This window comes from Bos mutus, chromosome 26, assembly GCF_027580195.1.
Source record: "Bos mutus isolate GX-2022 chromosome 26, NWIPB_WYAK_1.1, whole genome shotgun sequence".
In the NCBI taxonomy this organism is placed as follows: domain Eukaryota; kingdom Metazoa; phylum Chordata; class Mammalia; order Artiodactyla; family Bovidae; genus Bos; species Bos mutus.
The window spans coordinates 33,378,569-33,403,046 of record NC_091642.1 but is presented as its reverse complement, the minus strand read 5'-3'; the positions used below and the strand labels follow the sequence as shown (position 1 = coordinate 33,403,046).

General features: G+C 36.6%; 1 protein-coding gene across 21 annotated transcripts in view; it reads left to right on the top strand.

Moving 5' to 3' along the window:
- Positions 1-24,478, top strand: part of LCOR (ligand dependent nuclear receptor corepressor) — a 133,877-nt gene that overhangs the window by 93,848 nt on the left and 15,551 nt on the right. Inside the window, exon 9 of one of the 21 annotated variants that reach the window (XM_070363856.1) lies at positions 2,551-12,047. The exons of the other annotated variants lie outside the window; for them this stretch is intronic. Within the exon in view, the coding sequence (XP_070219957.1) occupies positions 2,551-3,520 (970 nt within the window). The 3' untranslated portion in view covers positions 3,521-12,047. Of the gene's footprint in view, positions 1-2,550; positions 12,048-24,478 lie in introns of those variants that run through there. 21 annotated transcript variants of the gene reach the window in all.

The following is a 24,478-nucleotide window of genomic DNA, read 5'->3' as shown; positions in this document are numbered from 1 at the left end:
CAAAGATTGATGCCAGTCTCCCTTGTATGTTTTAAAACAGTCCATTAGAGTAACACTCCTATGGTGGGTTACAGTCCATGGGGTCACAAAGAGTCGGACACAACTAAGCGACTAACACTTACAGGTGGACCGTTAGTAAAATTACTTTTAGTCTGTCAATCAAGTAAAGGCACAATCTATGAAATCTAGAATTGGCAAGTATAGTCAATTTTGCCCGTTTAGTACAAATAATAAATAATTAGGAATATGGCAAGAATGTCTTTGGGTTTTTTGTTGTTGAGTGTTGAGGAATATGAACCCAACCTAAATAATTCCAGAGTTCACATGTAAAGGCAGTGTTTTGTATGCTGAAGTTGTTGAATGAAAGTTGGGTTCCAGTCTTTAACTTGGTGTTGCTAACGGAGTATAGGGGCTATTCGTTTTTTCCTTGCTTGGTTTGGTTTGGTTTGGTTTATTGATTTGAACTGCAATTTTAACTCTTGTGTGGCAGTTCAGAAAATAATTGTGTGTATTTTTTGTTTTTGATTAGATAAGACTGGTTGTCGGTGTTGATAGATAACCATCTTAAGCTTCCAAGACATTATTACATGATCAGTTTTGAGAACTATTACCAGACTAAAGAGGATTTTCTAACCACCCAATTTTATAGTGTAAGAATTATCTAATTCTCTCTGTATGTGTACATAGTAGCCATTTTTAAAAGTCATATATTAAGATGCTTAGATGCCATATTGGGACGGCATTTCATAAAACTGTGTTGTGACCAAAAATGAGCTTCATCTAGATATGAAACATAGTTAATTATTTAGGTTTATTTAACTCTTAGAATGTCAACATGGGGAAGATACTTAGATATCAAAGGAGTAAGTAGGCACTAAATGGACTAACCTTCTCCAGCTTACTCTTAATTACCTTCAAATCGAAGGATTCCTTTACTGACTTCTAAAATGCTCCCTTTATTTTCTCTAAAATTCCATCATCTTCCTTTTTCTCTCCTCCTTTATTCAGTCTAAAAGTAACAGTAATTTAATTCATTTTGCATAGTTTACTAATCATTTTTTTTCTTAAGCCCTTTTTTCACTATAGTTCATACTATATATATAAGTCATCATGGTCCCAAATCATTTGGTTCCATTTATGTATCAAAAAGCTTGAGTTGTGTAAACAAGGACACGTGTAGAAGCCTAAGTGCTGTTTGCATAAATACATCCCTTGTATAAGATTTTCTTTAAACTTGGCCACCAGATCTGTGTACTGTATGGTTGAAATTGCTGTGTTTGTCCCTCTGAATGGAAAGCAAATGCACTCATTGTGGTAGAGTTTTCTGGAAGACGAAAGCACCAAACAGTACTACCCACCTTTTAGTTGAATTGTCATCCATATTATATTATTTACTGGTGACAGCAGAGTCCCTGTAGACTTTCGGAAAACATAGCTGATTTACCATTATTTCTGCAAAGTTCTGCTTTTGTGCCTAGTTAATGTAATTATTCCCCTTGGGCATGCTTTAGCAGTTACCAGTTTTATCACTGATAAATCCTTCTCTACTGTAAAAATGAAAACCTTATGAATTAACTTTATGTCAGTTGTTGATTTTTTTAAAGCATTATTTGAAAGTATCCCACTTAAAATTTCAAGATCAATGCTTGGTATTTTAAGAAGAAGGTTTCCTTCAACTAAAGAAAATGCTAAAAAATTGTTTCTATAACTCTGACAATAATTACTTTGAATAGAACTTAAGGAACAAAGTTTTTGGGAAAATAAAGGGCAATTTCTTTAAAGCTTGGATTATTTCAAATGGAAAACTGAGTGGTATTTGTGTATCTGCAACAAATAGTGTTTTAAATGAAGAAATGTGGTAAGTTATAATTTGATGGGTAAAAATTTCATTGCCTTGGTTTGGGGTTCCCCCCCTACCGTGGGGCTGGTAGCCATTTTTTTTTTCCCAAGCAAAATAAGAAATGTCATTTGGAGTTGCCTGATTTTTGATAAGAACATCAACTTGTTTGTGGGAATAAATGAGCAGTTATCTGTGGGTTCCACCAATGTAAATTGTTCATTTTATAGCTGATTGTCATGAATGTTGAATATGTTGCATTAAAATAAATAATTTGGCTTACTCTTTTATTACTGTACTTGTTTAGTGGTAACGTCACGTTGGTAACACAATTCTTTGTAGTATGGAGACTTGATGATTACTTTGTAATTAGTAATTAAGGTGCTATTTTCAGACAGTTGCGCGAAACTTTTTCTCCGAATATTTGTGAACCCAACCAGAGACTAGCTGACAGGTTTAATTTTTCTTTGCCCAAAAGCTCCTGGTTTTTTTTCTTTTTCTTTTTTTGTTTTTTGCTTTTGTTTTTGTTTTTTGTGAACAAGTTTAAAACTAACTGCTGAGACCATTTTTTTTTTTTAATTTTAGAGAAAATAAATAAATAACACAAAGTGATGTTACCCAAGCAAGGCGTTCTAATAAAGGAGTGGTCCCCTCACCCATCCCTCCCTACCTGTGCAAGTCCTGCTCACATCAGTTTCCTTCCATCCAATTAGGCGACCTGGGAGACCCAGCCAGTACCGCCCAGACGGACTTCGGAGTGGTGATGGGGTACCTCCAAGAAGCTTACAGGATGGAACCAGGGAAGGTTTTGGACACTCCACATCACTCAAAGTTCCACTGGCTCGATCCCTGCAGATTAGTGAAGAACTACTGAGCAGAAACCAATTGTCCACAGCTGCCAGCCTTGGGCCGTCTGGATTACAGAATCATGGACAGCACTTAATATTATCCAGGGAAGCCTCTTGGGCAAAACCACATTATGAGTTCAACCTCAGCCGTATGAAGTTCAGGGGAAATGGTGCACTCAACAACATCAGTGACCTTCCTTTTCTTGCAGAAAACTCTGCCTTTCCAAAAATGGCACTTCAAGCAAAACAAGATGGGAAAAAGGATGTGAGCCATTCATCTCCTGTAGATTTAAAGATACCACAAGTTCGAGGAATGGATCTTTCTTGGGAATCTCGCACTGGTGATCAGTACAGCTATAGCTCTTTGGTAATGGGTTCACAAACGGAGAGCGCGCTTAGTAAGAAATTAAGGGCTATTCTTCCAAAACAAAATAGAAAAAGCATGTTAGATGCTGGACCCGATTCTTGGGGCTCAGATGCTGAGCAGTCTACCTCTGGACAGCCATATCCCACATCGGATCAAGAAGGAGATCCTGGCTCCAAGCAGCCTCGGAAGAAAAGAGGGCGTTACAGACAGTACAACAGTGAGATACTGGAGGAAGCGATCTCAGTGGTTATGAGTGGAAAAATGAGTGTTTCCAAAGCTCAGAGTATTTATGGGATTCCCCACAGTACACTGGAGTACAAAGTAAAGGAGAGGCTGGGCACTTTGAAAAACCCTCCAAAGAAAAAGATGAAGTTAATGAGGTCGGAGGGGCCAGATGTTTCTGTAAAGATTGAATTAGATCCCCAGGGAGAGGCAGCACAAAGTGCAAATGAATCAAAAAATGAGTAGGAATACTGTAGAGTGCCAATTACTGTACACACTGGGTGAGCACTGCTGCGTGGTTCAGCTGTCGTGGCTGCGCCTAACTTCATTTCTGTGACACTTGTTTCTTTGCAGACTTTGCATTGACCTGTGTGTACAGAGATGAAGGGTGCATTCTGAATGTTGCATATTTTAAATTTTTCATGTGCAGTATGGCTCGAGATATTGTTTGGCCTTTTTGCATGTTTCTCTACAAAAGAGAATTGAGTTACCTCACAGAGAACAGATACATGGAAGTGGACTCCTTGCCTGTAGAGCCTGCATGCTTTTCTTTCTTTTTTTTCCTTAAGTTATATTTGCCTTTATTTAAAAAGAAAAGAAAAAAGCCCCCTTTTAGAAACCACCTGTCGTTTTGGGAGCTTTATCACTGCAAATTGGAAAGCCATCTTATAAAATTATTCACATTTTTTTCTTCAGAGATTCAACTAATGTAAGGGTTAAACTAAAGAAACTAAGGACAATGAACCTTTGAATTTAAGAAATTTGACTGTTCAATGATAAATAATTCTTTGGATCAATTAACATTTTTATGGTTTCCCTTCTCACTGTTAAGTTTACTTAACAAATTAGCAGTCTGTTTAGTGCTCACCCAGAGGGGAAGGAGGTGGAAAGTGTGCACACACTGCCTTCAGAAGCGCTTCGGTCAATTACGGTGTAACACTACCTTTGCTGTGATTTCAGTTGGGGTTTTCTAAGGGTAGGATTTGGTCTCACCCAACAAGTGAGGATATAGCCTTATCTCATGGAGGACGAGCTCCCTTCTTACTCAGGAGCAGTCAGGGTACAGTACATAAAACAATAGAGGATGCCTCATTTTAGCAAACTAAGTTTCTTTGTATTCTTAAATCTTTTTACAGATTTGATCATGTGCTAACTAACGACTGAATGTCAGTTGCAGCAACTATTTTAAAATTTTTAAGATCTGTTTGTTGGGGGGATGGGAGAAATAGGGGGGAAATGTGTGTGAGTAATTATAATAATGCAAAAGTGGTATCTAGATTTTACAGCCTCAGTAATCTGCTCAAATATCCACACAAGTGAAGAATCTGTGTTTGTGGTGAGAGAAAAAAAACACAAACCCAAGGTAACCTAATGTGATTTAGGTTGCTTTCACTTCTAACAATAATTCAATCAGAAATCAAGCTCCTTAGCAATTCTTTTTTAACTAATTCAAATACTAGTACAAGGTGGGCAGGGATTTTTAGTTTTTAATTTAATTTGTTGTTTTGAACTTTTTTTTGGCATCCTACATACTATCCCTTTCTCAACTTTTCTGCTATTTAGCCAATTTTTATGGTTGTTTAGCACACCGTTAGCACAGGACCTTTCAGATTATGTTCTGTATAAGCACTCCTTAAAGAACGTCTAAGCTTTTTTTTTTGAGATGGGCTTTTAAAGTCACACTGATAAGGCTTGTGACATTTATTTTCTACAGTTTCTTCTGCAAGAATAACAGGTAAATAAAGCCCATGAAATTTAATTTTGCATCATGACCAAATTGAAATTACTCTTTCTTCAAAACAAAATCTACCATACATGACCCTATATTCTTACCTACTGAAAAAGGTGATCAGGCCCTTCTAAATGCTTAACCAAAAACAAACCCCAAAAAGTCATTGGATTTTTTTTGGTGAAATAAAATCAAACTGGGAGCGTTAAGTTGAGGTTAATGATTTCTGATGGATACTAACAGTTTGAGGAGTAGGTCCAGACATTCCCAAGGCGTAAATTCTTGCCTGGAAACTTTGGAGCAGTTAATTAGGTTAACGATAGTTTTTCCTTGGCACCCTTTGTGTTCAAAGGTTAGGCACACCATTGCTGTTACTAAAATACACACATTCTTGGCATAGCCTGGGCTTGGGTTCCTCTTTTGGTTTGGTTATTATGTGTAGCAGTTTGATCGGTGGATGACTGAGCCTGTTTCCTCTTAGTTTGCTAGTCTTCTCAGCAGAAAAAGCAGTTTGGGTTCAGAGCAGTGTATGACTCTGCAGTATTTTCTAGCCTAGCTAGAAGTTGCAATAAAAATACTTAATGAAATATATGGTTTTCATCTGCAGTTGAAGGAAGTAGTAGAAGTTTTGCTAAAAGCAAAGGACTAAGCTTATGAAGGAACGCCTCCTTTGTTCCACACTCGATTTGTCACACACAATTAATTGTAACCATGGTGCCTTTTTGCATGATGTTTAGGGGCATTCTATAGCCCAGCATTGCTGCAGAAAGGTCCTTTGAGCAATTAATTTGTGCTTCTTTTTAATCCCCTCAGAAAGGCATCAATAAGGCCCATTAAAAAATCTGGCCCTAAAAGTTCAACTTTTGTAGAGTTTTACTGTTCAGAGAGGTTTTAATCCCATGTGGTAGTCTCTAAAGTGACGTATGAGTTGAGTTATGTAAATTTTGTCATTGTAGTGTAATGGAGTGATCATTTTACTAACATAAATATTTTCTATGTGTGTTTCAGTGGATGACAATCGAGCAGCAGAAGAATGGTGTGCCTACCCTTTAATGCTGCAGTTTAAATAAGAGAACTTGTATTGTGTCATTTCAGATTGTAGGCTGAGAGTTGTAAATAGTGAAAATTTGAGTACTTCTATTATTTGTTTTGGTTAGAAAGTGAATTTAAAAAACAAACCAAACTCTAAACTTTCTCAGATTAAAAGTCCTGAGACCTGAAGATTGTAATATTCATGTCTGTGAAGCTTTTAAACATTACACTTGAGATCAGTCATGACTTGATATTCAGGTAAATTTTCTTTTCCAAGAAGCTTTTGAATAAGCATATTTCCTCCAAAGGTCGGTTGGTCTCTCTCTCTTTTTCCTTTTGAGTGTAGATTATTTTAAAGCACTAATTGCATTACATTGGTAACTGCAATATAAAATAGCCATTATTGTTTTGTGAAGCATGGTTGAAATTAGATAGTGGTCCCTTTTAAATTTCATGAGCCTCTCAAAAAAAAAAACTTTAAAAAAAATACAGAAAGCTGCTGAATATTTCAAAAGATATATATTTTACCTTATTGTAGGTTTTGTAAAGTTAGTTTGTAATATTCAGGTGCACTTTTAATGTTAAATTTTGTGTTCAGAGTTCCATTATACCACGTGTTCCTTGGATGTGGCTCGTCACATGGCTGGCTCTCAGTCTTGGTGCCGCAGTGATCCCGTAATATTTGATTTCCCTCTTGATTTGCCACTATTCTGTATTGGCACTTTCAGTGTAGATATTCTAGTTTGGGGACATCCTCATAAATGTGTAATAGCGATTGGTCCATTCGCATGCTTAATTTCTGCTAATCAGAGTTTTGCATGGCCCAAACAACAGTTGACCATTTTTATGGTATGGGAAGGTATAGTTCACAACTATCTTTGTCACAAAAGCCTTTTCTCCTTTCATTTTCCAGTAGGCAGATGATGGCATTACTTCAACTGTATATTATTCAGACTAATGTTAGAAAGAGAGAGTGTATTTAAAATCAATTCCTACATTTTTTATGAGAAAACATAGATATAGAGTAGATAAGCTATGGCACTATAAAGTCAAAAAACACTAATTCTGTGGAAGGATTTCTAGGTGGTATTTTTATCATTAGCATTCTCACTTCTGAAACAGAGTCATCAAGCTTGACAGTAATGTGTTTATCACTTGTTCAGAAGGCTTACAAGTGACTGAACTATGTTTGTGATGAGCTATACACTTTTTTTCTGTTCCCCAAATACCATGAAGGACAAGGTCTCTCTTTCAGGAAAAATAATTTATATTTGTGTATAATACTTTTTAATGTTAAGTTTGTTGTTATTCTGAAGTTTAGATGTTGCTTGACAAACCTTTGCTGCAGCAGATCATGGATATGAGTAAGGCTTTGTGTGATAATAGGGGTCCTTATGTGAAGTTAATTACTGTTCAGTTCTGGTGAGCAAGCTCAACAAGTGTAAAGTGTATATTAGCTTTATTTGGTACACTTTTACTTTACAATATTGAAGTGCTTTTAGAACTCTGGTTATCTTATATAAACCATTACCTCAATCAATTGGCATTTCCATTCCCCAGCATTTTACCTGAGCTATTTATAAGATGAGCTATATGGGATCAGATAGTAAAATAGTAAGGCACAATGAGAAGTTTAGTTCCGAATTTTCTGGAGAGAACTCTAAATTAGACTAAAAATGACTACCTGCAAAGGCTCATACCATAACTACCTTTTATCATTAGGCAGTACGTAGCAGCCTTGGAGCTGCTAGTGAGCTGCGTGTTCTCCCCCTGCCCCAAGTAAGCACATGGTGCGAGGCTTGGCTAAGCCTTTGTGACTCTTTATTATTTCATTGACCCATAATAGTGACGCTTGGATTCAGTCAGTTATTTTTATAAAACAAATTATTGAGTCAGCCCAGTGTCAGAACCTGAAATTATTTTGAGTAGTTACAGCTGATATGACAGCTCAGTGTCATTTTCTAAGAGCTGTTATCTCTGTAGGTTTAGTTTTGAAACGACACATCTTTCTTTTGTAATTATTCTTTGTTTAAATGCCAGAGTTTGTTTTTATGTGACCCACCCTTTTCTATGTATTCAGGTTGCTGTCGTTGGTGATGGAATATGGCAATAGACTGAATTGCTCTACTTAGTCTTTTATAGGAGACATTAAAAGTTATAGGTTAAATTTTGACCTTCATGAAGATAGCAAAGATTGTTTTCCTTGTTACTTTCCATTATAATTAGGTCTTCATTAATACTATGGTCAGGCCAGTGTTATCAAACTTAATGGCTTTAACCAAACAGCCCATTTGGAAACTTGATTAAGCTATATAAGGATTTTTTTTAATCTAATTGCTTTCAAGCACTACTGAAAAGGAAAAAAGTATAATCGTGGTACAAGGAATGCAGACCTCCAAAGTCGTCTTAGTTTTTTTCTGGATACATTCTGTCCTTGAGACTTGAGTAGGATTTGTGAACATGGTGACTGAAGGGAAAATAGAGGAAATTCTTTTCATATTCTCTGTCTCTCATTCCCAAATAAACTCGCAGTTGCTTTTTAAAGAAGCAGACATTGGCCCTGTAGCTGTGTGCCCTAAGTGTTATGAAGGAGATTGGAAGAGGGAGTTGGGAAGTAGGGTGGGGGGAAGTAAGTAAAGCTGAAGGAAGGATTCCGCCCTATAACTAAATAACTAACTAAAACTGAGTCGCAGGATAGGGCACATGGGACAGTTGGGCCGCCTTCATTTGATAGTCAGAAAAATCTTCTAGATTATTTGAAAAGTGAGAATCAAGACAAATAAATGTTGGCTTGACAGATAACAAAATTTGAGTTAATTCTGCAACTATTGGGGGGGTAATTTTAAGGTTTCCAGTTCACGTAGAGCTATATCAAAAGCCGAAAAGCAAGCACTTTTAGTTAATCGTAGATTTATCGGATGTAGCAAATATTATAATCATAATATTTAATCTTTACTGTTTGAATATGAAAATAAACTCTTTACCCCATCTTGAACTGTCACTGAGCAGGTTCAAGATGGTGTTTTCAACACTGGAAATGACCCTACACACATACCAAAAAAATCTAAAGCAGTTAAGACATATTTTAAGATCCATACCTCTTAGACTTTTTAGATTTGTCTTGGGAAAGAATTTATGAACCTGTAACCAGTATTAGTGCAGTCTTGGGTTCCTTGTTCTGCATAATTGCACCCTTTCTCAGGTATGTCCTGAAAACATAAATTTTAAAATAATCTCTTTAGAGATTAGATTCTCAGTGGATAGTGTGTAAGGGGACTGGGGTGGGGGGGCGGCGGGAGGGTTGGACACAGGACACTGACACAGTAGAGCAGGGATTTTTAACATACAATCGCCAAATAGAATTTCAATCCGGAATATTTTACCCCCTCAGAAGAAGTTGAATAACATTCTGTTATTTGGTGACTACTCGGTGCTACACTCCTAAAAGTCTTTTCTTTCAATCCAGGTGACTTTTCCCTGCTTGGTGGAAGGGTATATAGTTAACTTTACTGTCACTTAGGAAAGCACTTGTCTGAAATGTTTAAAGTACTAGAAAAGGGATAATTCAGCACTTTTTCTGTTACAACACTAAAGTCTTAATTTATCTTCAGAGTCTTAGGTACTGTAAGTTTTAGGGTGATTATTTAAAAATATAAAGCATATTACATACTATGGGATCAGATCACATTTACACAAATAATTCTTGTCTTAATTTTTAAAAAGACAATAACATTTTGTACCTTTCAAGCAATTCCAAGTGACTGCCTCATTTTCCCCATTTCATTAAGCATTTCAGGCTGAGAATTTGGAATTTGAGAGGAGGTGAGGGGGAAATTCCCCAAAATGAAAAATTGTGTCAGACAGTTTTAGAAAAATAAATCACTAGGAAAATGGGTAGGGATTCTCTCTCCCTTTAAGTCTTCAGGGAATGAGCAGTATTTAGAATCTTTGGCTGAAATTCAAGCCTTTTTACTGTGTAAATTTTTAATATTAATTCACTGACATGCTTTTTACATCAGAGGACTGAAAATGGATCTTAATGTTTTTAAGTTGTGGAAGGGTATATTTCTAAAATGAGGGGGGGATAATTAACTAGGTTAGTATACCAGCATTAGTAAGTTTAAGGAATTTTAGTATGTAATAGCAAAGTGTTTGATTAAAAGTCTAATCCTATATTGCTAGTCGAAATTAGTTACATTCTGATCTAGGAAAGATATAGTCATTGGATATTGATATGCTGTGCTGTCAGAAAACCAGACTAAGATAGAAACCTTTATCTGACTCCCACATGTTGCTTGTTCTGATGGGATGTATACTTTACAGCAGCTTATTGCTGCTTTGAGAAGAAATGTATAAACTATACATTTGGAGTGTTTGCATATAATTCTTTATAACCTCCACTTTAAACTGTCAGACATTGGTATTTTATCAGTCCACACTGTTAAATAAAGCTAATGTTCTTAGGAATCCAACTTGTACACACTGTTTAAAAACCCTCAGGGACAGTTTACACACTATTCTCACTCAATTCAGGTACTTTGATGCTATTCTTAAACCTAACAGTGACTTGTATTTTTCTGTTTTGCTTTTATTTTGACGTGCTGGTAGCACATCCTTGATGAATGTCAACTTAAAAAACTCAGTTCAGGTATCCAGGTATAACTCAGCCAAACAGATTTTAAAGCTGCATATAACTCTCCAGCACACGGTGCCTCACACTCTTATAGTGGCATTCTATATATTCAGTTATTACTACTGAGCAGATAATATGGGGGTTCCTGTTAACAGTGTATTTAAAAAAACAAAACGTGCATAAATGTATAGCCAGCACATGCAACACACATATACACAGTTCAACTATATATTTTTAAATGCCACTAATAGCCAGCACAATTAAAGGACATTCCTTGCTGCCTCTGTAAAATACGACAGATGCAGTTCTTCCTCAATGTGGCTCTTGCTTCTTCACCATACTACTACTAAATTCAAGCACTGGTCCTTGGGTGTCTGACCTCTACATTCTAGTTTATGCAATGTCTTTAGAGAATTCTGTGCACTGGCCACTGTGATGGAACCATTGGGCCAGGAGTGCTCTGAGTTTATTAGTAGTGATTCTGCCAAAGTTGGTGTTGTAACATGAGTATGTAAATGTCAAAAAATTAGCAGAGGTCTAGGACTATATATCAGCAGACAATTTTGTCAGTATATTTTGTAGCCTAGAAGCCCTCAATGACAAGTTTCTGATGTGAAGTTCTAATTTCAGCTTTAGCCTTTCCATCTTTTAATGTTAAGACTTGTCTGCTAGAGATCTTTATTCTTTAAAACTACTTTTGTTTTCTGCAGTACTATCTGTGGTTAACAAAACAGATTATTCCTCTGCTTTAATATTTGATATCTTACATCTAAAAGGCATTCTCCATATATAAAATCTAAAACCTTTGAAGATACAGAAAACGGCATCTTTCAGATTTCTAGAAGTTTGAGTGTCATGCAACAAAACAGGAACCCCCTTTACTCTTATGGACCTCATTTCAATATACTGTTTACAGTTTGACGGAATTGTATAATTTAATATTTCTCTTGTACTGTAGTTTATATTTATTTACAGATTTTTTTGTACGGTGTGATTTGAACTTTTTGTTCCTTGCTATGATCAATGTTTATGTAGTAGAGCACTTACGATCACAAATTAAGTTCTTTGGTTTGATTGCACTACATTAAATTTTTTTAATGCAGTTCTGATTTTTGACTGGACTAAAATAAGCTGTGTCTTAATGTATGTGATGAGTACTTAAAATTTTAATCCATGTGGTCCCCCCCTTTTTTTTTGCATTGTATGTCAGACGCGCTAGTTCTTCCGTGCATGTGTAAGAGTTAATGGTTCCATTGTATTATTTGACCATGACATTTTGGAGAAACATTCCCAGCTGTAATGTTGTGTATGGTAGTTCTCACTGGATGCTAGACTTTTCAAAACCACTATTCTTCTAATAAATTTTGTTGTGAAAACTGTTTTAAAAGCTTGGTTTCTACTTCTTAAGGGTATAATGCTCTTAAAAAAATCCACAAAGGGGGTAAGATTTCGAGGTGCACTATAAATGCACGTGGTAATCAAAGTTTGTATTTTTTTTTTTTTCCTTGGTGATAATTTATTTCCATGAAATCTCTTAGATAACCAGAAATTGCTGCTTCAGTATTTGGATTTGGTACTGCCTTGGAACTGTCTTTACTAATTTGATACTCCCCTACCTCAGTTCTCTGAATTGGATTATTCACTGTTTTCAGCTCAACAAAGTATATTGATAATTTTCATAATACCTGCTTGCTGAACTTAATTTTTCATAATTTTATTATAGTAAAACTCTAATCTGGGATTACTTGCCAAGAATAATGATTGACGCATTTTTGTTTGCTCTGAAAGCACTGTCAGTCAATTAAGGTTATTTTAGCAGTTCTGATTCTTGGGAGAATGCTGGTATTTCCTTTTATCAGCATGTATGTTGTTCAGCATTAACTTTGTGGTTTTAGAAACTAGGGATATAAAAAAGTTTTTTATTACAGAATGATTTCCATTGTCAGATGGTTAAAGAACAGCTGAATTATAGTGATAAAGATAGAAATGATACACCAAATGTTTTAGAAAGCTGCTTTTTCAAGCTTGTGATACTCATGTAGTATAAGCTGGTTGAAGTGATTTTCAGTCACTTCTAATGGCATTTTATATTTTTTGTTACTGTTGGTCTAGGTTATCTTTTAGTTAAGATTTGTCTCATTTCTTTGGCTGCCTCGCTAGCACTTTTCTGCCTTCTGGCTTGATGTTTATAAAACTGGAAACTTTGCTGGCACTACAGGCTTGTTCGTTGGCTTCACGTGGCCCACTTACTCAGTTACGTCATGTGTCTGTAGAATGGTTTTCTGAAAACCTAAGTATTATTTCTTTGTACAAAACTGTGGCTACATGTTTCTTGTCATTATCCATTTTTAACTGGTGACCAGGTCAGTTGTGGTAGGATTTTAATCTGGCATCTCATCAGTGAACTTATCCTAGTGATCCTATCTTCGTGTTGATAGCTCTTCAATTATGACCTGATTTTTAAAAAGGACTTATTTCTTCTAACCCAAAATTTTCTCCTCTGATTTTGCTGATACTTTGGAATTAATTCAAGAACTCTTAGGAATCAGAAATCACATGAGGGAAATGATGTGCAAAATGGTCTCTGCTCTCTGACTTGTGGAGTTATTTTTTCCTCAAGGACTGTGAATTTCTCTCCCCAGACACTTGTATTCAAATGTAAAAACATAACCCAAGTCATAAGATGTTAGATTTTGTATCTGAAATGAGTGAAAATCCTTTTCTTGGCAATGTATAAAGTCACATAAGAGATAGCTGTTCTTATACTCGATTATCACTTTGTCATTATTTGCTTCTAAGTGGTAAGCATTTAATAGAGAATTTTATTCATCATATTCACCTTTTAAGTTGGATGTTTTGCTGTTTAGGGAGAAATGGTAGTGTTGGTATCAAACTGTGTTTGTAACTAGAGTAGACAGGCTTGTTTTCAGAGGTTAGTGGAAAAGAAGTGTTCTCAAAACATTTTTTATTTTGTTTATTGTTTTTTTCTCAAAAAATACTTTGTTTACTTATTTATTGGGCACATGGCACGTGGAATCTTAGTTCCACAACCAGGGATCGAACCCTTGCCCCCCTGCAGTGGGAGCTGAGTCTTAACCACTGGACCACCAGGGAAGTCCCCTGGAAACATTTTAAAAGATACATGAATATGTAATGAGTGCTTTAAGTCATAATTTGGTTAGAGTTCAGCTTGGAAAGTAAGCGAAAGTGTATTAAAATCTATAGGTATGAAATCTTTATAGGCATGTTGTTGACTGGTAGTTTTAAAATATTAATTGCACTGTTCGTGCCAGTTTTATTTGATCAGCAGTATGGAGTGATATGGAATTATTTGGTAATATAAATTCTTGCAATTTGGTATACTAGAAAGATCACTTGCTTTTTCATCTGCAAAGTGAGAATGCTGTCCTGAATGCCTTTTAGGCCCTATTTAAAACTCTGTGCCCATTAAAACTGCAATTTTCTGTTGAATGTGAGGCAGATACACCAATTGTATCTGTTCAAATATTGAGTAATACAGTAGCAACCCTTTATTGAATACTAGGGTCTTATAAACCTTAGGTCTTATCTTTGCAATTGCAGCATTTTCAAAAAGGAAAAAAGAATAGGTCTGAATATCATTTTAGATGGCTTTTATTTAAAATAAGTCCATTTTGTTACATTTTTGTTATAAACTATGAATGTGATGATCTTTTTGCAAAAATTAACTTAAGCAGTTACTTTTTATTCTGATTAATTTTAAAGTATTGATATGTTCATAATTTTTGTTTCTATTGCGTGCAGGCTAGTTCTGCTTTGAATGTTAGAGTGCAAAGAGCTCTTTGGCTCATTGGATGCAATTTGTTTCAATCAAAGTCAGTCTTTTAACAGTACAGATGCCTGAATCCGTTTATAAGAGTGAGACAAACATGTTATATATTTTCAAATTGTAACACAGGAGGTTTTTTTTGGGAGGTGTTGCATTTTTTAAGTTCATTTATTCAGCAAATCTTTTTTTTCCTAATTCTGTCAAAAGACATAAAATTAGTTTTAACCATTTTTAAGTGTATAATTTAGTAGTGTTGTGTATATTCACATTGCTGTGACCACAGGAGGTATTTTATTAACCCACTGATTAAACACTGTTGGTTTCACCCTAATCTTTTATTTTTAAAATGAAAAACATGGAACTTGGGGTCTTTTGGGGACTTGTCCACTCTCCTAACATATAGTGAGTTGCCCTTAACATGATTGCAAACCATTATACTTATCTTTATACCACTTTGGCACCCTTAACCTAGAATTAAAGTGAAGGATTTTATAATTTCCTTTTAGATTCACTTTTAACTAATTAAATCAGCTATTAATTTAGTTTCATTGTTGAATAAATAAATTACATTGCTTTTTATGAGGAGAATTTAATCTGTATTATGAAATTGCCAGTAAAGAAATGTGAGGTATTTAAAACTTCTTTGTTAAATAGAAATTAGCATTGTTGACTCTGTGATGGAAGAGGTGAATCTTGAAGAGTAGGTAGAGCATAGAAGAGTGGAGAATACTTCAAGTTTAAGAGAGAGAATTTGATGAGCCTGGCTTAAAATCCTAGCCTTTGTACTTTCTTAGAACATGGTCTTGAACAGTTACTGAGCCTTTCTGAACCTCAGTTTTCATTTGAGTAATAGGGGTTTATACCACCCACCTCAGAGATCTGCTTTGAGGCTTAAATAAAATTCTGTATGTACAATACTTAGCACTATGCCAGGCTTTTTGCAAGTGCTCAAAAAATGAGAGTTAGAGAAATCACCTCGTAGTTAATTTAGTGTGAGGGGTAAAAAGAGTGAGAAAATCAGTTTGAAAATTGTGGAGGAAGTTGTTTACATTAATTAAAACTTTGAATGTGAGGCAGGTGAGTTTGTATTAGACCAGGACGTTGTCTAGCCAATCTTGTTTTAACTCTTAACTTGTTTTAACTTTAATCAGAGACATAGAAATGGTAGAACTACAGTTGAAACACGAAATGCTGCTTTTCTGATTGCTTTGTCCTATTTCAGAGAAATGTTATCAAACTACCAATGATTTTTTGTTTGTTTTCAAAGATTAAATAGAATAAAAGTTGTTTGGAAAGTAGATGTTTAAAAAGTATAAAGTTACATAGAATTTATCTTCCTTTCCATTATATGTAGTTTTTTTTTTATTTTCAAGGTTGAAATTTGACATGCTTTGAATTTGCAGATTTTTCTTTTTTTGTGGTGGTAGTTTGAAAAACACAGTGTAAGAGCTAGGTGGGATGGTGAAGATGTGTGTGTGCTTGTGTGTTTAATCATCAGACCTTTAGTTTTCCTATAAAAGAATTTGGGGAGTATACTGCCTTTTTAATGAGATTCTAATTACACTCTTGCTGAATGGGAGTTCTGTGCATTTCAAACATATCCTAGCTAGCACAGTTTGGAAGTGTTCATTTCAGTGTCTGTTAAAATGACTTGAGACGTTTTCCCCAGGAGAAACCTAGTAGTGTAATTTTAGCTAGATAGAAATGGACTAAGAAGAAAATAATCAGGATAGCAGATTCTTGTGAGGTGCTAGGAATTGGTGAGTCTGTGTAAACCAGCTTTTCAAACTTTAATCAACTGGTTATAGCTTACTAGTAAATTATAAGATCAGGGAGTTCTAAACATTTTAAAAATACATTAAAAAGAAGAAAAGCCAATCAGAGAACATAGCATAATACACATTAAATACTGTTTTGTTGAATCTTATATGTTACCATACACATCCAAACTAGAACATATGTATTGAGTCATTTATTTCTTGTTCTTGGCTTCAGTCAGAAAGTCTGCTGCTAAGTCGCTTCACTCGTGTCTGACTCTGTGCGACCCCATAGATGTCAGCCCACCAGGCTCCGCCATCCCTGGGATTCTCCAGGCAAGAACACTGGAGTGGGTTGCCATTTCCTTCTCCATCAGAAAGTCTAATTCTTCTTAAAGCCATTATGTAAACCGTACCTTTCCATCCTTTTTTTTTCTCCTTTTGGTACTAGCAATCTCTGTGCCTCCAGGTAGGAGCCTATCCTCTTGCTGTCTGGCATTCAAAATTCCCTTCCATTCCCTGCCTTGTCAATTAGATTTGAACTCATTTTCTTTGAAAACTTTTTCTTTTCCTTCCTGATTGTCAAAATGTTTCCTCTTCCCTTTTTAGTTCCTTTGAAAAAGGAAGGAAGGAAAAAGGCCTTTGAAAAAGGTCTTAGGAAAACTATTTTCACTACATAGTAATTTATTCAGTTTGTTTATTCATCACTTACGCCTGAGATGAGCTAAGCCCCAGTTTGTAGGCAGTGAAACCACCATGTTAAAAGGCCAAAGTCCTGGACCTGTAGACAGATCCACAGTCTGCTGGAAGATGTGGCCATGTCAGCTGCCGTGCCACATGAATGCTGTTTATGAAAGACAAACTGTGAGAGTAGAGTTAGAAATAACACAGCACGGGGAGAAGGTGCTAAAGGAGAATGGACTGTGAGCAGTGGGAAGTTGACTGAAATTTTATGCAGAAAAGGTGACAGGATCAGATTTGGGCTTTAAGAAGACAGCAGTTCTGGGTGATGTACAGCAAACTCTAAAATGAGGAGATTTAGTTGCAGGGAGCTTACAGTGTAGAGTTTTCCAAAGGAGGTCGAATCAGTATAGATGAAGTGGATTGTATATTGGAAGCAAGAGAAGTAACAAAACTAGGGATAAACATTGGGATAGTGTTAAGTACCTAAGTTGAGTACACGTGTGTGCATGTGCATATATGTTTGCTTATATTTTGTCTCCCAGCCTTCCTAAACAAAACCTTGAATACACAGATGATTCTGCATAGTTCCCCTCACTCCAGTGTAGCTCCAACAGTAGCCTTGAGTGTTTCTGGAGAAACATGGGGTAAGGGATATTTATAAAGCACTATTTATTCCAAGAGCACACTCCAGAGAATGGTAGCTGAGAATAGTTTTCTTATTATACTTTAAATTCTAAAATGTATATACCTCCTCTAGCAGTCATGAAGTGAACAAATAAGAAATAACACTAAAGTTTGTATAAGATACCTTAGGAATCATTTTAAATCTTAAATCCTTTTACATTTTGCAAAGTTGTCTATATCCTTTACATAATTGGTTAATACTTAGGAGTGCCATCATTGTGTCAATTTTAAGTGATTTATTGTATGACACCAAAAGTAGAACTTGCCACTTTTAAGGATTATACCACAGGTTTATATGGTTTCAGGCATGGAGACAAAGAACTGCAAGAGAACATGAGAAAAGTTAAGATACAGACGATCCCATAAAAATCACAAAAATACTAGATACCTGCTTATTTGGATATTTATGTAATCTGCTACTTCCTCTCTTCCTTTCACTCAAAAAGAAACTGGGAATATATGTTGAAAACTTAGCACTTTATTTCTTCAGAGGGAAAAGCGTTTGTGCGGCAGGACTCTGTCGTGTCCTTTTGCTTTCTGTGTGTGTCAGCTCCCCATGCCTCCTCTAGTCTTCCCTCTGCATACACGCTGCCCTGCGAGGTGATCGTTTGGGGATTTGTTAGAGGTTATTGGTGTTAAAAAGAAATACATTCCAACAGTACTGGAAATCTTGTCTAGACTGACTCCTCTCAGTTCCACTCCAGGGAAACCGTACAGGGTTCTCGGTCACTGTTGGGTCTTGACAGATGTATCTTTCCCCTCACCCGCCTTGAACAGAGCGTCGTGACACAGTGCCTTTTCTCTCACTCGGGGAGTGAGCATCTCTCTATTCTGCCTAAACAATGGTATTTTTTTAGTCTGTCATCGTCCTAGTCATTTTAAGGGAGTTGAAGAGCAATGTCCCCCACAGAACAACATAGATTGTAATCCCCTACCTGACAGATACAAAGACAAAAAGAGAGCAATAGGCCAGACTTGCTGACTTGTCATAAGCTCTCATGTATCCTGACCTAAAATGTCAAGTATGCCGTTCAGATCAGATCTCTCTTTAATCTGGTTTCAGTAACCCCGTGAGTCTAGGGACAGACACTTTCAGTTCAAATCAGCCCTGAGCAGAGATCTGTCTTCTTCGTCTGTAATTACTGTATTATTTTCTGAAGTCTATTTTAAAGTGTCTTCTAAGAATTTGTAGTTACAATACTCATTAATAATTTAGATTTGTGTTCTCATCAAATGAGTATTTAGATATATCATTTAGGGATATTTCTTCCCCTATGTCCAGAAACTATCATTTTTAAAATGCCATCTAGTCCAAAGTCCCCTGTCTTTCACTGCCACTGAACCCCTCCCTTCTTTTGTTTATATTAATTAACAAAAATTGGAGAAGGAAATGGCACCCCACTCCAGTATTCTTGCCTGGAGGATCCCATGGATGGAGGAGCCTGGTGGGCTACAGTCCACGGGGTCGCAAAGAGTCGGACACGACTGAGCAACTTCACTTCACTCACTAACAAAAGTAGTGTATTTAGTAATATATTTAGTCTTGCATGCAGAGCCTTAACTAGGACTATAGAAACAAAAATCAATATGGTGGAGGGGGATGGCGGATAAAAATTTTTCAGAAGTAAGTAATTTGGTAGAACTGTTTATTGTGTGAGCCTGTTACATTTCTAGAGAGGAGACGGAGGTATTGGACTGTTGCGGCTAATGACACCTTGTTCTGGCTTCTGACTCACCAGTGTAACTTTCTGATCATATTTTGGCTTCCCATGTACATTTGCCTCTAGGGTGAAATATGTTAAAGAGTGAACATGAGGATCTCCTTGATAATTATATTTTGTATTGTAATAAAGTTGACAGTCTAGCTGAATTTACAGGACATAAAAGATATATAAGCCTTAAACTGTTCCTATTAATATCATATATGTACCCCAAATAATAGCCTTTTATTAAACCCTGAGATACAGAAAAACTAGCAAACTATCCAGTAACCACTCTCTGAATCACTTCTTTTCCCTAGTTTACAGTATTCATAATGTTTTGAGCCTCTGTTCTGCCCTGTTTTTAGTAAACTTGGTTAAGAACACAGTAAACTTAGCTGTCAGAACGGGATTGCATGTTTTGTTTTAAATCAGTAGTTCTCAACTATTCGTCCACTCCACACCTGAGCAAGATGCCGTGTTGCCATCAGCAAGAGTGACTCTCTGAGTACTCCTACAGGGTGAAGAGACACAGATACATCTTGGATTTGACCCCTCACCCAACACACACACCATCCCCCACCATTCTGATCTCTCTTTAACACCAATTTTGAAATCATTTTCTGTCTAAATCCATCTAAATTCTAAGTCCAAATTTAGATAATTAGGATTTCAGTTCAGTCGCTCAGTTGTGTCCGACTCTGCAGGGCGCCAGGCCTCCCTGTCCATCACCAACTCCCAGAGTCCACTCAAACTCATGTCCATTGAGTCAGTGATGCCATCCAACCATCTCATCCTCTGTCGTCCCTGTCTCCTCCCGCCTTCAATCTTTGCCAGCATCAGGGTCTTTTCAAGTGAGTCAGCTCTTCTCATCAGGTGGCTAAAGTATTGGAGTTTCAGCGTCAACATCAGTCCTTCTAATGAATATTCAGGACTGATCTCCTTTAGGATGGACTGGTTGGATCTCCTTGCAGTCCAAGGGACTCTCAAGAGTCTTCTCCAACACCACAGGTCAAAAGCATCAATTCTTCGGTGCTCAGCTTTCTTCATAGTCCAACTCTCACATCCATAAGTGATTACTGGAAAAACCATAACCTTGACTAGACGGACCTTCGTTGGCTAAGTAATGTCTCTGCTTTTTAATATGCTGTCTAGGCTGGTCATAACTTTCCTTCCAAGGAGTAAATGTCTTTTACTTTCATAGGATTTCACCCACCTGGAAATCAGGTATTAAGCTGCCTCATTTTAAGAGGCCACTTTCTGTGACCTTAAGAACTTTATTTCTCACTTACCACTTTTACTGTTTCTTGCTTCAGTTCAGTCGCTTAGTCATGTCCGACTCTTTGCAACCCCAAGGACTGCAGCACACCAGGCTTATTAATTACCCTTTTACTTTTTCTCGTAGTTCAGTTCTGGGAAAGAAAATTTGATTGTTCAGTAGTTTATACATACAACTGTACATGGCCTTTTGAATAGTGAAAAACACCTCCGTACTCCATGCTTATCTTCACTACACACAGAAGCACACACAATTTTGTCATAAACCTTAGTGTATCCCCGTATCCAGGTATGGAAGATACACAGTGTGAAATAGCCAGAGGTAGATGCACTTCCCAGTAAAGGATGAATACTTGTAAGCAGACTTATCCAGGCCCTTGAACATCCTTATATTTTCAGTGCTTAAAGAACTAAAAGTAAAGAATTAGGAAACATAATTTCAGACTATGGTCTGGCAAAAATTACAACTCTTTAAGCAGGGCTAGCAGTGCATTTTGGTGTTCTCTTGTATTTAAAGAAAAATCGAGCCAACTTTATTTACAGCTCTTGACTGTTTGGTCACTCAGTCTAAACTGTTGTCTCAAGCTTTCTCTCCCCTTCTGGTTTCCTGGGATTATCTTTTTCTCCTTTTAAGATTAGTTCTCATCCAGACATCATTCATTCTCCCTTTTGGTCTTTTTTCAGTCAAAAAGGACATATTTTGGTCATCAATGATGTTGCCTTTGCCATTGGTAGTTCTAGAGCAGATACTGAGAGACTACCTGAATCCCTCAGTTCCACATTCTAGACTCTTAAAATTGTCATTTCAGCTCTCTGCCACATCTCTTGTTTATTTGACCTTTTACCCTAAGAGAACCTAGGCCTGGACCATCCACCATTTATATTAACCGCTGGAATGTTATCCTTTGTAAATTTAAGTGTGGTGGTATTGACAAAGTAGGCAAATTCAGCTCTGTCTAATCTCTGATCTAGAAAAATATCATTGAGTAAATCATTAAAGATAAGATTGTGAAACAACACATCATTCTTAAACTGTGCGTTTCAAGGTTTTTATGAATATTATCTTATCCTTCTGCCACGCCCTTAAGAATTAGGCATTGAATTGGGCATAAAAAGACAAAGTGTTCAAGGTCACACAGGCCATTTCTCAGTAAGTAGAGAAACTCAGTGCTAATCCCGGTAGTTGTGCTCTTCTATAGCCCTCCTTTCCATTTACCAGTCCCTAGGATCTCACTGCTCTTTCGTGGTAGTGGTGAAGTGTTTCTGACTGATGAAAAATTGATTTAACTATTAGTGTCCTGTTGTTGAACAGAAGAAATGTGAAGTCAAGCAAGTGATTTCAAAATCTGTGATGACTTACTGTTATTTTAAAACTCTAATATAATATAGTCAGATGTGATGGGCATAGTATGATGTCAGCTATAATCACTGAACTAATAATAAAACATAGTGCTTCTGCTTAGGTCGGGTTTGCATGAGTAGTCTGTAGGACAGAAACTCAGCCCTCTCTGATTTCCTTATTTACTCTTTAAAAAGTAATCAGGGCAGATGCTGTATTTAGGCTCTATTGAAGGCCTGAGACTATGGGAAGAATTGAATAGAAGCAAAGGTAGAGACCAGCTATTTAAAATTCAGGCAAAGCTGGCCAGCATACATTTCTTTAAAATATGAAAAAAGAATAATAGAATTAAACTTCAGAAAGTTGATGTTAGTTTTTAAAACAAAATAGTTGAGAGATATGAAAAGAAAACTAAACATAGATTTTATTGAAGAAGTTTCCAGAGAAAGTCAAATAAGGTAGGAAGCTGGGTAATTTAGCAGCACAGTCAAAAGTAATTTTATTACTATAGTTGTAAAGTTAGGTATTATAACAGGGCCCATTCAATGACACTTGGACAAAAGTTGGTATTAATGTGAAGGTTCTCAGATTCAGGTGAAGCTCCTGGTGGGCACATACCTGTGTGTCCCTGGTTGCCTACCAGACAGATTCAGAATCTTACAAACATTTCAGCTCAGTGCGTACAGAACAGAACTCTTCAGACACATAAAGCCTTACAGTCAGCAGTTGCCAGCTTTGTTGTCTGTGTTCCTATCTCAGTAAACGGTGCTGCTCACAATGAAAACCCAGGAAGCATCCTTGATGCTCCCTTTCCCTCCCCTTCTTTTTTTGCTAAGAGAAAACAGAAAAACATGAAATGTTACCCCTACCTACACGCAAGTACTTTACATCTTCTTGGAAAGCTAAGACAAAGACAAGACTAAGTCAGTAACAGATACAAATTGTGGGGTAAATGCACAAGACCCCTATCATTGCCAAAGAATTTTACAAACCACTGTAGCTTCAAATTTCAGGAAAGGATACAGTCACTCTAGGATGATAGTTTTGAGGTGGCCAAGGATCCCTCCTGCTTCCTCTGGTGACCTGTGGTTTACCAGTACATTGTCCCTGATCCTTTTTACCAGGAAGGCACACACAAAATGACCCTTTGTTGATGTCTCTTCCTCACAAGCAAGGTTGCCATTTACAGTTTTAATGTTTGCTCATCTCCTGAGCATCCCAAACCACTGTTGTAAATGCCTTTTAGGGTTGGGATGGTCTGTGTCCACCTCACTGATGCTGTTTTTCAGCCTCCACATGCTGTACTGCATTGTTCCAGGTTAGAGTTAAGTGGGTACTAACCATGTGTCTCCAGTATGCCTTCGTTGTGAAGACACCACTTCCACCTGCCATAGTGCTGAGACAGCTACCACCACCAGGTGGCTGGTTGTCTACTTTGTCCCTGAGGACTAGCCACATTGCCATGGTCATTGCTTCAGAGCTGATTTGGAAGATCTTACATCAGTCAGGGGTAAATAAAATATTAAATCACTGTTAAACTATTGAGACATGTGGGATAGCAGGAGATTCAAGTTTCACAACCATAAAGGAAGTTAAGTATCATCTGTAGATTAATCGTTATTCAGTTTTTTATTCTCTCTGAGCATCGCTTTAGAAGAAAGTGCCTCCTCAGTTTTTCTTGAGAGCACTCTGTTCTTTTATTGGGAACACACTCCTTGATTTTAAGAATCTCAAGGCATGTTGTTAACTCCGAACACAGATCCTGCTTCCAGAGCACTGCCACAGGCTTGAAACAGTTCCAGAAGATTTTCACAGACTTTACCATTTATCTCCTCATTCTTTTCTACAATAAGATGCCAAGATATTTCTTAATCCTTCTCATAGATCTTTGTCAACTTTTCCCCCCCTTTCTTGTATTGCTAAAATGTACTTAGGATATATTCTTTGATGCATTGAAAAGGCTGTTAATATCCCACTTATTTGTAGCTACGTGTCTCAGAAATATCAGGAACACATCCAAGAGCCAAAAACAGAAATAAAGGATTCTGAGCAGTTGAAGTTGTCAAGAAATCTATGTGGTTTACTTACAAAACTCTTCCTCTAGCCTTCATTCAGAGCTTGTTTGTTTTCACGTAAGGTACCAGTCTAGCACTTGAGATTTGGATTCTCAGCTAGTGAGCAGAAGTATTCAACTAAAGGTAAAAACGAGACGCTAAACATAGCTGATCTTTGGAAGCCAGGCAGAAAAAAGATTTTTAATAAAATACAGACTGCCACCTGACTTTTTTTGTATTTAAGCAGTAGATTTACCTGCTTGAGTGGCTCCCAGAGCTATCAATATATTTCAGTTCAGCATAATAAAAATAATAGCCAAGCTTCAATATTAGTGTACATGGTAATGACCCTTGAGTCATTAAGAAAGAATAAATTATGTTCAGAGGAAGAGACCATTTTTTAAAGACTTCCACCAAAAATACTTAAAATTTTTAATGTTTTTTGCTTGAAGGATAAACTTTGATTGTCTAGAAAATCCACTTTGTGGGGTTGTAAGAAAGTATTA